Source organism: Brachyhypopomus gauderio, chromosome 2 (assembly GCF_052324685.1).
Source record: "Brachyhypopomus gauderio isolate BG-103 chromosome 2, BGAUD_0.2, whole genome shotgun sequence".
Classification (NCBI taxonomy): Eukaryota; Metazoa; Chordata; class Actinopteri; order Gymnotiformes; family Hypopomidae; genus Brachyhypopomus; species Brachyhypopomus gauderio.
In genome coordinates this window covers 47,572,337-47,588,808 of record NC_135212.1, presented here as the reverse complement: position 1 = coordinate 47,588,808, position 16,472 = coordinate 47,572,337, and the positions used below count along the sequence as shown (strand labels likewise).

Sequence of the window (16,472 nt, the reverse complement as noted above, 5' to 3'; positions counted from 1 at the left end):
GGAACACGGCGTTCCAGGAGAAGGTTCATCAAGGACCTGCTGTCAGTTAAATGGAGCCAACTGAGGTCAAATATGGGGTCATATACAGACAGCTAGTCCACTATTTTCTGTGACCAAGACGTAAAGAGCAAAGGAGAGCAAGATCAAGACCTGTACAAATAACCACAGACAGCTCAAAGCTATGGCCCAGTGGCACTGTTCCAGCAGCACTAAACCCACAAGCAAAGGACATAAAAGCAGTTGTTTAAAGGCTCTATTGACCTGTCTGATGCAAATACCTCTTTGTGCAAAACAGAAACAGAGCAAAACGGCAGGTGTTATAACTCAGACCAGAGGGATTTCTAGAGTAGCGTGAGGCTTTTTGTTGCCAGTCGTGACTTTGATATGTTTAGAAAGGCAGTAAATTAAGTTTTTTCTTTAATAAATTCCACACGTCTATGAGATTTGAGATTTTACGCTGAAATACAACAATTTCTTTGAAGCATACGTGCATGATATCTGCAGTCTGTGGTTCGGTGAGATGACTCCCAGTTGTCCCACACACATGTCCAACTGGTCCGCATGCCCTGCCGTCCCTCTCACACACAGACAGGTGAGTGGTTCTCTGTACACACCCAGGCTACAGTGTGGTCTCACCTGGCGGACGAAGCTGTTGGAGGTGGTGTCGGAGGACGTGCTGCCGTCGGAGCGTTTGAAGCGGCTCTTCCTCTTCGCGTACTTCCCCTGAGACACGTGACAACCACAAAGGGAGAAGGAGGTTGACATTTGGAAATAGTGTAAGTCAGATATGGACACACACACACACACACACACACACAAACACAGTCTGCACTCCGTGTCCTGTCTTCATGTCCAGATATGATTAGCCATAATTACTCATGTCCGCCGATACGCCATGGGATCCCGTAATGTGATTGGCCCAAGCTACGGCCAATGGTCTGCTTGCCCTGGGCAAGGCCTTATATGACATTCACAGGCGCTAGACTCCGTTGCCATGGCGACCTGAAAAAAAAGGCTAATTGGGTTTGGTGGCAATAAAAGACCCTGGTGGAACAGGCAGCAATGTTGCATCCCTAACGCACACACACACACACACACACACACACACACACACACACACGCACACACACACACGCACACACACACACACACACACACACGCACACACACACACACACACACACACACACACACACACACACACACACACACGCACACACACACATGCACACACACACACACACACGCACACACACGCGCACACACGCGCACACACGCACGCACACACACACGCACACACACACACACGCACGCACACACACACACACACACACACACGCACGCACGCACACACGCACGCACACACACACACACACGCACACACACACGCACACACACACACACACACACACAAAGATGCTTAATAAAGGAACAGTTATGCCATTGTTCCTCCTCTTTCTTCCGGCATCCTCCCACACCTCCTGTCTCTCTTTTGTTCATCTTAAAACGAGCTACATGCAACACTTCAACGTGATCAGCGATGAGAGAATGCTCGCTGCAGGCCAACGCTACACGAGAAGGAGCCGTGGGGATGTGTCTCCACCAGGTCTCCATGTCTCAGCAGCATCTCTCACGTGAGTAGAGATCAGTGTATCTATCTGCCCCCTCTGGAGCACCACACCTGGCTGTGTGAAATGGTTACCTTGTTCACTGGCAAGAAATATGGATTACAGATAAACATGAGCATTGTAATGCCAATTCAGCAGTCTGGCCTTTTATTTTTGATTATATTTTTGTGTAGAGCTTAACATGAGCTTAAAAGGGTAAAACATTTTACCATTTTAGGATTTCAATAGTAGGTAATTCTAAAATGGTAACATTCTTCGGTTTTTTTGTTGATTTCCCTGTAATGTACTTTTAAGAGGCACTTAGAATATTATTTAGAAGCCTCATCACTACCATTTATGCTTTATTCAATTAGAGTTAGGTAAAACGTCATAAGATGTTATTACCTATTACATTACATACTTGTCTGTGAGATACATATTCATCCATTCTATGTTTTGATGCAGGGTTTGGAGACTTTAGTGCAATATGCACAATAATGTCACATGTGAGAAATGGCAAGCCAAATGTCAAGGGAGGGAAGATGGATGCATCACCATGGTGATTAGGAACTTCCTGTTCAGAAACACCCCTTTGAGGCTAATTGGATAATTAAGAACGCAAGAGCTAAAATGCAACAATCCTCGGATGGACTTTAAGGTTGCACAGTAAAGCCTGTGAACCCTTAGAAAGCAACAAATAAGATTGAATAGAAGAGGAGAGGAGAGGGGAGGGGAGGAGAGGAGAGGAGAGGGGGAGGAGAGGGGAGGGGAGGGGTGGAGAGGGGAGGAGAAGAGAGGGGAGGTGAAGGTAAAGCCCACACATAAATTATTACACATTACAGTACAACATGCTTCTTTCGGTCCTTGTAGAACATCCAAACCTCCCACACAAGAAGCTATTGCATATAGACACACAAGGACATGTTCAGAATTTCAAAATTCCACATTTCTGTTTATGACAGAAAGTGATCGTACAGAGAAAAATGTTTGCATCATGTTCTAATTTCCATGGTTCATATGGCTGTAGGACTCCTGTCCTTATGACCACAATTCAATCAATGTTCTAATACAGGCAATCACACATACACTTAATCCACACCTACCCCACCACCCACACACACACACACACACACACACACAGCTTTATCATCACTACTACCTCCTCCTCACAGCTATGTATAGAGATGATTCAAATCAAGCACCCCTCAACAGCACACATCTCTCTCCAATTCTCTCTCTCTAACACACACACACTTAGCTGACTTATATAAAATTGTTAGCTACTTAAATATGGGGTCAAAGGATATTGTTGAAATATCAATATGTACTCTGAGCTCCTATAATTGCGAGTTTTGAGTTTAGAGATTAATAAATAGATAAATGTATATGCTATAAGTCAACATCCTCAACAGCAGTGAACAGGACAAAATGGACAGCGGGTCCTTTTTATAAGGCTTTTATATGGCTGCTCAAAGTATATGAATCTGAGTTTTAGCTACAGAAATCCATCATCTATGGCAGGATGCTGTGAGCATTGGCCCTGAACAGACACTCCAGAATTGTGGCTATATTGCACATCCATTTCAAAGCCTACAAATACCGTTTACCCTAACAGGACATGACAGCACAGAGTAGACTAAAAGATCCCCCCTCCCAAATAAAATGTTTAAGTGGCCCAAGTGTGCGTCTGTTTGTGTGTGTCTGTGTTTGTGTGTGTACAGGCTCACACAAGGCCACCATACACAGCTATACTTTCCCGAGAACACGTGGGTGTGGTCATAACGTAGCTGGAATAAGAATATTGATATGTTTTCTGTTGAACATTGCTGGAACATTTGAATTTCAACTATATTACTGTATTGAAAGTGTTGTCACAACGTGTAATTTGAATATTTATAAAACGTCACCAAAAGTATGCTCTGAGCACAAGGTTTGATGTTTAAAATGAAAACGGCCATAAATAAGACATCGATACAAAAGGTCAATACAGTGAAACGCGAACAGCTTTTAGACAAGCAGCAGGTGTCACAATGTAAGCAAATAAAAATAAAAATACTGGTTGCTCGCGATACAACAGATTTATAAAACCGTTGCTCTAGAATATACGCACAGAGCTAATATATAAATGCATAACATTTATTCGATATATTGGTGTATCTAGTAGCCTATATTGTCACACACCATAACCAAAAGAGAACAATCACTTCTTGCAATTTCTTCAATACATCATTTGTGTCCAAATAGCACGTAATGTTAGTATGAAAGTGAATATAACCACTTCGCGTAGTGAAGTTAGCACAAATCCCGCTAAATGCGTTTATATTAAACCGTTTCCACCCATATTTGAATGCATTAATATGAAAGCATATTCGAAGACACAGGTGTGTGTTTGGACTCCTACCTGCGCGTGCGGTCCGTGGTGCTCGAGCGTGTCCATCTGGATGTCCTGTGTGGAGGTGGAAGGCGTCCTGGACATCCCTTTCTGTACCATTGATTTCAACTTTCGTTTCGTTGTCTAGTATTTCATTAAAAAATGGATGGTTTTTTATTCATTGTCAAAACATATTGGTTGATTTTGCTCCGTTTTCTGTCAGGTATCTCTGGACCTGATGGCTTCTCCTGCGCGCGGTCAGTGCGACGCGCTCGAGCCTCCAGCGGACCGGACCGACCGCGCCCCGCCTTTCTCCGTTTATCGGTCCATCAGGCGGAGCAGCGGCGGGGCTTCTGGTCTCTTTTACCGAGATTGGCTGGCGGAGTAGACATCTGCACCTATAAGATGGATCACCGCTTTGACGCCGGTTCCCCCGCCGTCATGCGCATCACAATAAGATGCGTGGTGTGGACGTGGGCTAGCGGGCCGTTTAACCCGTTGATGGTTGTGTGCGCGATGGACTTTGTGACCCAGTAAAATCCCACCATTATTGACCAGGTTACACTGGTTTCAGTTGCTTTATTGATCCGGCGAAATATTTGATGGGGGGAGGGATGCATTTGCTCAACGAATCCCACCAACGCACAGTTTGGTTCGTGTGGGTGGAATGGGGAGCAGTATCAAGGAAATGTCTGATTACTCTTTTACATTGTCGGTCCATAGTAGCGGTCAAGCGACAGAAGCGTAAAACCAACTGACAACCGAACATGTCTAAAGGGTAAAGACGCCGTTCCCACAGTATCTACACGACTACGCCCCCGTGTGGCGGCTTCAGAAAAGACGCGCTACTCCGTGTTGACACCTTTTTGTGCGCATGTAGGCTGTACCATTACGTTTATGTAAGTGGGGATTTTATTGAAATTGTTGTTCAAGATACATAGTTTGATGACTGTTTTCACTATTAAAATGATCAACTTGTATAGGATTGGAGAGTATTTTACATTTACGCAAGCCAAACAGTGTTCTGCGGGCATTGTTTTTGTCACGGCTATATCGGTTATAATGGAACAACCCCAGTGGCGCTTAAAACTGTTCGCAGGTTGATTTGCGCTCGAACCTGCCGCAATGAGGTGAGAATTGATTTTTGTGAGATTTTTTATGTGATGTTATTTTTCAGAATTTAAGTGATAACATGTTCCTTTGTAATGTAAATCCCTTGTAAATTACAGCTATGTGCAGTGCAAGATCCACGTTTTGTTGGGAATTAATTGTTAAATTACAAATGATTGGTCACAAATGATTACCCTGTCAAATCACTCGATGTTCATCGTCGTGTTAAGTGACTCTTTAGGTGCGGACACTGAACCAAGTGACGCTTATGATCCACGGTGTTTGTCCAGTCGCGTGACATGTTGGGGCATGCCCCGTGCCGACTGGGTAACACCAGGCAGTCAACACAGACACGTCGAAGTCTCTGATTCTGTTTAGATGTTATGCATCATAAATATGCCAACGTTTAAACGTTTAAAAGTGGCGTTAAGTTACAGCGTAATCAGTCACAAAAGGAGAGAAAAGCAATATGATAAGGAAGAGACTGGCCTGCCACTGTTTAATTAAGCATAGGTGGGGTCAAAAATGACCCCGAAGCTTGTTTTTCTTCAAAATCTCTGAAATGAAAAGTTTTTACACTTCCATATTCTAGGTATTCCTCATAAAACATGTTTGTGACTTGAGGCCATTTGAATTTTTAAAAATGTTTTTATAAATTTTAATAAATTGCAGTTTTTGTGTCACTACCCCGTGTAACGGAGTTAAAAATACAATAATATACTACTTGAATTCCTGCTCAATGTCTGTGTTTTATTTTATAATTTAATGTGAATTTTATCATTATTTTGGTCTTTTATTTTGAAAGACCAGAAACACTCTGCGCACCCGCGAAAGTTATATTGGGCTGTCTCCCCTCCCCCTCACAGTGGCGTTTTACACTGATGAGGGTAAGTTCGCCTCCGTAACGTTACATATATTTTATTCAGTTAAAATACTAATTCTGTTTTCATATGAGCATATGTTGTGCAGAAAATATTGTATGTTGTAGTTCTACCGTTATAGTGTACTTTGGAGGGTTGATGAGTTAAAAAAAAAAGGGAAAGACGCTTTTAATCAGCCTCAATTTTATTTTAGCTAGCTAACTGCAAGCTAATAGGGCAGCCATCTTATGACAGTTTTTATTTCATAGGGAGCCAGAGTGTGCGCGACGTGTGAAGACAAAAATTGTGTATTTTCTGTCTGTCACAGGTATGTTCATTTGATTTTGAAGGTGAAAGTTCATTTGTGTATTGTATTTTCTTGTGAAAAATGACACATTCACACAAGGGAATTTTGTATGGAATTATTTATTGTTACAAGTTCATACATGGTTCATTGATGATGTAGAATGAGTTAGCATAATTCATACTATGTCTTGTAATATGGCCAGTGTGTATTTATGCAATGTTAAGGCTTCCTCCCCCTGACAGTGGCGTTTTACACTGATGAGGGGAGCCAGAGTGTGCGCGACGTGTGAAGACAAAAATTGTGTATTTTCTGTCTGTCACAGTAAACATGGTGAACTCCATCCTGTGTCCTGTTATCTGTACATGGATTGTTGAAGAATTCACATCCGTTACATTGGTGCCGTGACCTGTCGGATCTTCTAATCAGCTCTACGCCGATCACCGTGGTTGCTCTCCTGCACTCCCTTCGTCTCGTCCGTGCTTCAGTTGGTTCACCTCGGTGGCTGATGTTGTAGTAAGGACATTTAGGGAGGTGCTGGTGTACAGTTGTTTTCTGCTTTCTCTGTTTTGGACATCTCATACTGTTTTATATATATATATATATATATATATATATATATATATATATATATATATATATATATATTATTATTTTTTTTTCTCTCACAACGCAAGTATTATTATAATTATAATAAGTATAATTATTGAAGACAATGGATGAGTTTGCAACTCCTGTTTTGTCTAAGGGTAGAGGTTGGTGGCTAAGACATGATGCAAATGATGGTAATGTTGGACGACCGAATGTCACATCTGACAGTGACTATACTGGACTAGGTGTGGGTCGTAGATTTTCTCGTGTTGATGGGCTTCAAGGAGAAAACATGCTAACCTCTACTCCCATGAGTGACGTTAATGCTATTCACCAGCTTACAGACATGATGGGACAATTAGGTGCCCAGATTGGTGAATCTATTGTTGCTAAGCTAATGTCTGCTGGCGTTGTCAATGTGTCCAGTGATATGCGGACATCCCCTGCCACCCAGTCTACTCAGTGTAATTATGCCAATTGTGATTCCTCTCACGTGACTGTACATGTTGCCCCTGACAGAGACCTCCCTTCATTTAAAGGTGACGGTACTGACAAATTCTCAGTCCAGGACTGGATTGACATGACTAAGACTTTCCTCAGGAAAAGAAGTACTCCAGTACATGAGCAGGCAGAAGAAATTACTAGTCACTTGATGGGCAAAGCCAGGGACATTGTGAAGATTGCACTACGTGGGGACCCTGATGTTGTTGCTTCCAAAAAGCCTGCCCTAATATATGATGTTCTTCTCAGTTATTTCAGTGATGCCTCCTCATGCCTTCCCCTTGCAGACTTTTACGCCACCCTGCCTGTGGCCAGAGAGAACCCGGTAGACTACTGGATAAGACTGAACAAGGCCGCCGATCGTGCAAGGGAAGGTCTGCAGAGACAAGGGACTGAGGCGAGTAATTTGAATAGTGAGGTCGCTCTCATGTTTGTGAAGCACTGTCCGGACCCAGATCTGTCGTCCACATTTAAGTGGAAGCCTATACATGAGTGGTCGTTGAGCGATGTTCAACTAAGAATTGATGACTATCAAAGGGAATCGCGAGCGAGTCGGAAAACTACCAGTGCATCACAATTTGAAGTTCATGCTGCTACAGTTGTTCAAGACCAGGCCTGTCTTCTGTCAACGACCCCGCCGCCTCCAGTGCAGTGCCCCCAAGTCTGTGGTCACCCTTACTATCCTGATGTTTCGCTCCACTCTTTGCACTCCCCCAGGTCTCCTCCTTCTGTAGTTCATGTTTCGCCCAGTCACACTCCAAACACCCCTGGTTGCGCTTCAGTTCCGGTGGTGGCTCAGAACACGCAGCAATCGGAGGAGAGGATTCTCAGTCGTATGGTTGAAATGTTCCAGGAGGTCATGAATAGAGTTCAGCTTCATGGTTCCCGTCCTGCTGGTGGTAATGGCCCATCTCGCGCTCGTCAGAGGCGCCCTAAAGAGTCGGCTTGCAAAGTTTGTGGTGACATGAGCCACACTACTGTCTCACACTGCATGTCAGAGAGACTCTGTTTTGAGTGTCTTGCCCCCGGCCACACCAGATTACAGTGTCCTGCCAACACTTCTAAGCCTTCTCCTTCCCTGCCTCAGGGAAACTGAGTGACCCGTATTTGGAGGGAGGCAGTATGGGTCTGGAGACTAACTCCCAATGTGGTGTGCTGTCTGATGCTGAATCCGTATATTATTCTGCTGTGGTCTCTTGTCCAAGTCATGAAGTTGTGGTGTATCAAAATATTCACAAAGTCGGTAGCAGTGACAGCCTTTTCTACACGCCTGTGACAATTGGTGGCTCAGTCAAGATGGGTGGGATGCTGGACAGTGGATCCATGGCCTGTAGCATGAGTGAGGATGCTGAGGAAAAGCTGAGTCAAGCTGGCATGCTAACGAATATGAGACTGTCGAAGGTGGATGTGGTTCTGGTTGGTTGTGGCGGACTCCGTGTTAAGCCCAAGTGTGCTTATGAGCTAGAGATGGAGGTTTATGGCTGCAAAATTTTAGTTCCCACGCTTGTTGTCCAGGGCCAACATGATGACATCATCCTCGGTGCAAATGTTATTAAAGCACATATTGAAAAAATCCAAAAAGTGTGAGTCATACTGGCAAACACTGTCCAGTCCTTGCTCTTCACAAGACCATGATTCAGTGCAGTTCCTGTCCATGCTTTCTGGCCTAAACCCCTGGCAAGGTGTTTCCATCCCAGACAGAGTCGGTACAGTAAGATCAAACTCGGCTGCTTGTATTGAACCAGGACAGGAGTATCTTGTCTGGGGCAGACTGCCCAAAGGTACAGTTGTGTCTCCCGGTAGCACGGTGCTGACCGAGCCCACTTCATCCCGCTCTGCACCTAGAGGTGTCATTGTCGCCAAGCTTGTGACTCATCTGTGGGGCGATAGGTGGGTCCCCCTGAAGCTCATTAATACCTCTAATAAACCGGTGAATGTTAGACGTAATGCAAAGCTGGCAGACGTGTATACATGTGTTGCTCTTGAGGACATTGATGGGGCTGAGCAGCCTAACACATTACTATCCAACCATGCCATGTCTGCAAAGCCATCTACAGTCGACCTTGAGTGTGTGAAGGAACAACTTGGCTCCTTGGGGCTCTCTAATGTCGATGTTGACTCATGTGAGGTGTCGGATGTGTACAAGCAGAGATTGGCGAACCTTGTATTGCAGCACCAAGATGTCTTCTCACGTCATCATCTGGACTGCGGTGAAGCGAAGGGCTTTGTGCACCGAATACACCTTTCTGACAACAGACCTTTCAGGCTTCCTTACCGGCGTGTTCCGCCTAGCCAGTATCATAAGTTGCGCCAAGTGTTGAGTGAGATGGAGGAAAAAGAAATAATAAGAAAATCGACTAGTGAGTATGCGTCGCCACTAGTGCTAGTATGGAAGAAAAATGGCAATCTCCGTATTTGTACTGATTTCCGCTGGCTAAACAAAAGAACCCTGAAAGACGCCCATCCACTTCCCCATCAAGCAGACTGCTTGGCAGCCCTTGGAGGCAACTGTCTCTTCAGCACCATGGATTTGACATCCGGCTTCTACAACATGCCGCTCCATGAAGAGCATAAGAAGTACTCGGCCTTCACTACTCCCATGGGCCTCTATGAGTACAATCGTCTGCCACAGGGCCTCTGTAACAGTCCGGGAAGTTTTATGAGGATGATGACCAGCATTTTCGGAGATCAAAACTATCTGAGCTTGCTGTGCTACTTAGATGACCTCTTGGTCTATGCGCCTGATGAGGACACTGCGCTTAAGCGCCTTGAGATAGTGTTTGAGAGATTGCGTGGCCACAACCTGAAACTAGCACCTAAGAAGTGCTTTTTCCTGCGCAGGTCTGTGAAATTCCTAGGCCATGTCATCGATGAGTGTGGTGTTTCTACAGACCCCAGCAAAGTTGAGGCTATCGCCAACATGTGCTGTGCCAACCTTATGGAGCCTGATGGTGTAACGCCTTCCCAAAAACGACTCAGATCATTCCTAGGGATGATAAATTACTATCAGCACTTTGTACCAAAGTTTTCTGCCATAGCGAAGCCCTTGTTCGAGCTCCTGAAGGGTGAGAAGAGAAAAGGGAAAAACAATAAGTCAAAGCTCCAGTACAGAAAGTTGTCTGCTGCTGACTGGACAGCTGCGCATGTTCAAGCCTTTGAGAGCCTGAAGGAGAGTTTAATGCAAGCGATGGTCCTAGCCCACCCTGACTTTTCCCGTTCCTTTGTGCTTTCCACAGACGCATCTCTGGATGGGATAGGTGCAGTGTTGTCTCAGATCAAGGACGGTGAGCTCCATGCCAGACCCATAGCTTTTGCTAGCAAGTCCCTCACTCAGTCGCAAAAGAACTATCCAGCCCACAGACTCGAGTTTTTGGCATTGAAATGGGCCGTATGTGATAAGTTCAGTCATTGGCTGAAGGGCCACAAGTTTTCAGTCTGGACGGACAATAACCCGCTGACTCACATTCTGACCAAACCAAAGCTAGATTGCTGTGAACAGCGTTGGGTAGCCAAACTTGCCAGCTATGACTTCGATATTAAATATGTTCCTGGCCGCCAGAACATTGTGGCAGATGCTTTGAGCCGTGTCCCTTTCATCAAGGACCCAGTGGGCCGAAGATTGTTCACAGAGCCCTATCAGAGTCTTCTCAGTGAGGTTCAAGGTATGTCGACTGCCTCTATCCAGCAGGCCTTTCGCACGTCATGTGATCCAGACCAAGTACAACACAATTGTCACCAGTTCGTACAGGGCGCTCTCCAAGCTCACTCCCAAATTATGGAACGGGAGGTGGTGTCCGCAGTCCTGCAGTCACATGTATGCTGGGATACTGGCCCTTCTGTTCGTGCCATGGCAGCTTTGCAGTTCCTTCCACAACTGGTCAGTCAAGGGTCAGATCCTTTGCCAGCTTACACTGAAAAGGATCTGCGTGACAGCCAGTTGGGAGATTCTACCCTTTCCCGTGTCCTGTTTTATGTTGAGAGGCGTCAAAGGCCTACAAGGAGAGATAGAGCTAAAGAGCCAATGCCAGTGATGAAATATTTGAAACACTGGGAGAAGCTCTCTGTGATCAATGGTGTTCTGTACAGGGTCTCGAGAGATCAGAGAACAAGAGCCAAGCGTCACCAATTTGTGGTTCCTGACACACTTATGGCTGAGGTCCTGCGTGGTGTGCATGACGAGGCAGGTCATCAAGCCCAGTCACGGAGTTTGGGCTTAACTAGACAAAGGTTCTTCTGGCTGACACTTGACAGAGACGTGAGGGACTATGTCCGGCAGTGCCAGCGATGTGTTGTGAGCAAGACAGCTGAACCTGAGGGGAGAGCACCTCTAGAGAATATTGTAACATCTAAACCGCTTGAGCTGGTCTGCATTGATTTTTGGTCTGCTGAGGACTCCCGTAATAAGTCGATCGACGTGCTTGTTATCACGGACCATTTTACAAGAATGGCGCAGGCCTTTCCCTGTAAAGACCAAACAGCAAAGCAGGTCGCCAATGTTTTGTGGAATAAGTACTTCTGTGTCTTTGGATTTCCAGAAAGAATCCATAGTGACCAAGGACCTAACTTTGAGAGTCATCTGATCAGTGAGCTGCTGAAGGTGTCTGGTGTCAAGAAATCACATACCACACCATACCACCCCATGGGCAATGGGTCTGTGGAGCGTTTCAATCGAACCCTGGGTGGGATGATTCGTGCCTTGCCCCCTGCAGCAAAAGTCGATTGGCCGAAAAAGTTACAGACTCTAACCTTTGTGTACAATTGCACTGCCCATGAAACAACGGGCTTTCCCCCATTTTATCTCATGTTTGGACGTGTCCCGCGCCTGCCTGTGGACATCCTGTTTCGTTCTGTCTTGCATGATTCTAATGTGTCGAGCTATGACAAATATGTGGAATCCCTTACCAGTGCTCTTAAAGACGCGATGGTAGTTGCCCAAGAACATGTTACCAAAGAACAACACAGACACGCTTTGCTGTACAACAGAAGGGTGAAAGGCTCCAACATTGAAATAGGAGATCGAGTGCTTTTGGCCAATAAGAAGAAAAAGGAGAAAAAGAAACTGGCCGATAAATGGGAATCAACCATCTATACTGTCCTGGATGTCAACCCTGATACTCATACCTACAAGATCAGTGACAGTGTTTCTGGGAGAGTGAAGATTGTCCACAGAAATCTTCTGTTGCCGGTTAATTTCCTTCCAGTAGAGGTTTGTGACATGTCTGACAACGTTTCGACATTTGTCAGTGGTGGTTCTATCCCCACTGTCAGTGATGTGGATGAGACTCGATCAGAGTGTGACAGTGAGCATGAGACCGTGCGTGTCCCGATGCCATCAACGGATGATCTGGGCCCCGTGGATATTGCTAAGCATGCTGATTCTAACAGAAGAACTGTTGAATGGATCACACAGTTGTCTGACTCAAACCCAACACAAACTGATGTTTCTGAACTGGCCAGTGACACTTCAGTTCCCCGAGAGATAGTTGGCCTGTCACCGGGCGGATGCCCTGACCAGCTCACTTCCCCTGACTCTGACCTGGTAACTGGCCCTGCCGATGACTTTACCACCAGACTGTCGGACTGTGATCCTACTGTTGATCAGGCTACTCATGCTCCACCTACTGTTGACCAAATGACTGTTGCACGACCTGTTGTGCCTGCTAGTCAGTCACAGTTACGTCCTCGAATTCGTCGTTTGATTAAGCCTGTGAACAGACTTATACAAACTATGACTAGACAGGATGTTGTTCCTACCCATACCAGTGTTAAGGGTGTCTGCAGATCTATGCTTCAGGCCCTGGTTGATTAGTTTTTGGCCCTATTGTGTCACTTTTGGACCTACATTCGTTCTAATGCTTCTTTACATTGTTCAGTTTAATGCCTGATGCCACTTGGGCCAGTATTGTCTAGTCTGTGTTTGCATGCAGGATTTGTGGGGTGTAAAAGGCACCCTGTTACCAGTAGTTGGGTTGAGGGTTGGCACCACCCTCATCCCACTTCGTCCTTATGGGACACTTTGTTTGTTGGTTTGCCTTATTGGTACCTGCTTTTGTTTGTGATCCTTTGTCCTGCATAACTGAGGCTCAAATTCGATAAAATTCAGTGGGGGTGAGTGTAACGGAGTTAAAAATACAATAATATACTACTTGAATTCCTGCTCAATGTCTGTGTTTTATTTTATAATTTAATGTGAATTTTATCATTATTTTGGTCTTTTATTTTGAAAGACCAGAAACACTCTGCGCACCCGCGAAAGTTATATTGGGCTGTCTCCCCTCCCCCTCACAGTGGCGTTTTACACTGATGAGGGTAAGTTCGCCTCCGTAACGTTACATATATTTTATTCAGTTAAAATACTAATTCTGTTTTCATATGAGCATATGTTGTGCAGAAAATATTGTATGTTGTAGTTCTACCGTTATAGTGTACTTTGGAGGGTTGATGAGAGTTAAAAAAAAAAGGGAAAGACGCTTTTAATCAGCCTCAATTTTATTTTAGCTAGCTAACTGCAAGCTAATAGGGCAGCCATCTTATGACAGTTTTTATTTCATAGGGAGCCAGAGTGTGCGCGACGTGTGAAGACAAAAATTGTGTATTTTCTGTCTGTCACAGGTATGTTCATTTGATTTTGAAGGTGAAAGTTCATTTGTGTATTGTATTTTCTTGTGAAAAATGACACATTCACACAAGGGAATTTTGTATGGAATTATTTATTGTTACAAGTTCATACATGGTTCATTGATGATGTAGAATGAGTTAGCATAATTCATACTATGTCTTGTAATATGGCCAGTGTGTATTTATGCAATGTTAAGGCTTCCTCCCCCTGACAGTGGCGTTTTACACTGATGAGGGGAGCCAGAGTGTGCGCGACGTGTGAAGACAAAAATTGTGTATTTTCTGTCTGTCACAGTAAACATGGTGAACTCCATCCTGTGTCCTGTTATCTGTACACGGATTGTTGAAGAATTCACATCCGTTACACCCACTTTTACATAAGTGGGGTAAAAATGACCCCAAGCATTTCCTACAGAATCTCAAGGGTTTGCTTTGTGAACCACCACGGTGAAGTTAGTTTCAAGTTGGATATTGGATATCCAAGCTCCGCGAAGATTGCGGCATCTACCTCATGGTTGATCCGAATCAGGCACTATGAACTCGGCCAACTGCTCTCTGTCCTCCCTCCTCTCACGCGCGGAGGTTCACTTAGGGACCATCAATAAATTTCCCAACTAGACACTCTTGAAAAACCAATATAATTATAAATCATTGTCGTATGACCATCTGTGTGGAAAATGACATCACCTCATCTGTCCAGTGTAGCAGAATATTTTCAGTCTAATTTTGAGTCAGTGGGTCACATGACCTTAAAGCTATTGAAGAAAAATCGCGATATTTTCAAATTAAAAATTGCTAAAAATGGAAAAAAGCCTAAAATGGCATATAAATGAGTGTACCTCATCTGTCCAGTGTAGCAGAATATTTTCAGTCTAATTTTGATTCAGTGGGTCACATGACCTTGAAGCTATTGAAGATAAATCGCAATAATTTCAAATAAAAAATCGCTAAAAATAGAAAAAAGCCTAAAGTGGCATTTAAATGAGTATGCCTCACAGATGTAATCTTTTTGGCATGATTTGATATCATTTTCCACTCAGGTGGTCATAAGACAATGATTTATAATTATTTTGGTTTCTCAAGAGTGTCTAATTGGGAAATTTATTGATGGTCCCTAAGTGAACCTCAGCGCGTGAGAGGAGGGAGCGACAGAGAGCGGCTGGCCTAGTTCATAGTGCCTGATTTTTCATAGTGCATTTTAAAAAATTCATTGCAAAAACACATTGATTTTGCAAAAAAATTACATTGATGGCATTTGGGGTCATTTTTGACCCCACCCATGGGAGAGTGAGGGTATTGGTCGTCCATGCATTCTAGGGTTAAAGACATTCCTCTTCTGCACAGAAATAAACGACCTCACAGGGACATATTTGTAAACAGAATGGGTTTATGTAGCCTGAATTCAAAGCTCAATATTTAATTGAAGCCTATAAACATTTATGGTTTTGAAAAAGTGTGAAATTACCCACGTTTCTACATGACGATGAACCAAGACTTTTGAATTTAAGAATTTAACATTGGCCTACACACACAAAATGTTACGTAAATGCGAACATTTTGGTTGAAAGGGTTTCAAGGACGAAACTCGTTGAACTTTCTGGTTCTCTTCTGGCTCTCTTGTCGTCTCCAGCATGCTCAGACTTCAGAAGAGGCTGGCGTCCACCGTCCTGCGCTGTGGTCCAAACAAAGTGTGGCTGGACCCGAACGAAACCAACGACATTGCCAACGCAAATTCCCGTAAGCGAGTGGCATCCAACAAAGTTATGAATTAGAAGAGGTTCACTGCATAGGAAAGTTATATTCACTTAATGCACAAATAAATGACGTCTTACATTAAATGTAATAGGTTCCCTGTGTTGGCACGAGACTTGGGTGGATAGTGGCTTTTTCTCAGTGACACATAAAGGCAATAAAAGGGCACAACGGCGACCTGGCTGAACGTAAAAATAATCAGTAACATGTCGAGGCGTGGAGCCGCTGTTGAGCAGGGAATAACCCAGGGTGCGCGCGCGCGTGTCCGTCCGACTGAGCGCTCAGTGCACAGTGACGATCCCATTTTAATTACTTAAAAAATACATTTTACGTTTGCAATTTTACATGTACAAATTCTGTTGATGTTTATACCGTTTTAGAAACAATCACTGGGGACATTTCAAAATGGGTTATTTGTTTACCTGGAACATGTATTATTGTTATGAGACAGCCATACCATGTTATTTCTGAAAATTTGTGATTTTAATCTTCGTTTCCAGAGGTGTCAATTCCAGGTTCAGAAAGTAAAAGTCCTCACCAGGATTTTGCTCAAGCTTGCTAGATTTTCTAATTACTGCAATCCAGGTAAAATGAGTGGAATCAACACAATCCGGGAAGCCTGAGCAAAATCCTGGTGAGGACTTTTACTTTCTGAACCTGGAATTGACACCTCTGTTCGTTTCACCGGAAGCCTGACACCAAAGACGTGCACATCAAAATGTTCACTTAGTAGCCTGTGCGTGTGATCCAGTGACTGT

The 16,472-nt window shown here is 44.2% G+C and overlaps 1 protein-coding gene and 1 long non-coding RNA gene across 5 annotated transcripts in view; one reads left to right on the top strand and one right to left on the bottom strand.

Annotated features, from left to right (window-relative positions):
- cacnb1 (calcium channel, voltage-dependent, beta 1 subunit) overlaps positions 1-4,254 on the bottom strand; it is a 35,476-nt gene extending 31,222 nt beyond the window's left edge. For all 4 annotated transcript variants that reach the window (XM_076997115.1, XM_076997116.1, XM_076997118.1 and 1 more), the window contains exons 1-2: positions 4,009-4,254; positions 637-723 (exon numbers count right to left, since the gene is read on the bottom strand). In XM_076997115.1, coding sequence (XP_076853230.1) covers positions 637-723; positions 4,009-4,098 — 177 coding nt within the window. In that variant the 5' untranslated portion in view covers positions 4,099-4,254. The remainder of the gene's footprint in view (positions 1-636; positions 724-4,008) is intronic.
- On the top strand, positions 1,222-6,595 carry LOC143508542 (uncharacterized). Its single transcript, XR_013129376.1, has 3 exons — positions 1,222-1,634; positions 4,202-5,108; positions 5,894-6,595. It is a non-coding gene; the product is annotated as an uncharacterized LOC143508542 (long non-coding RNA).
- Positions 6,596-16,472: the final 9,877 nt, after the last annotated feature.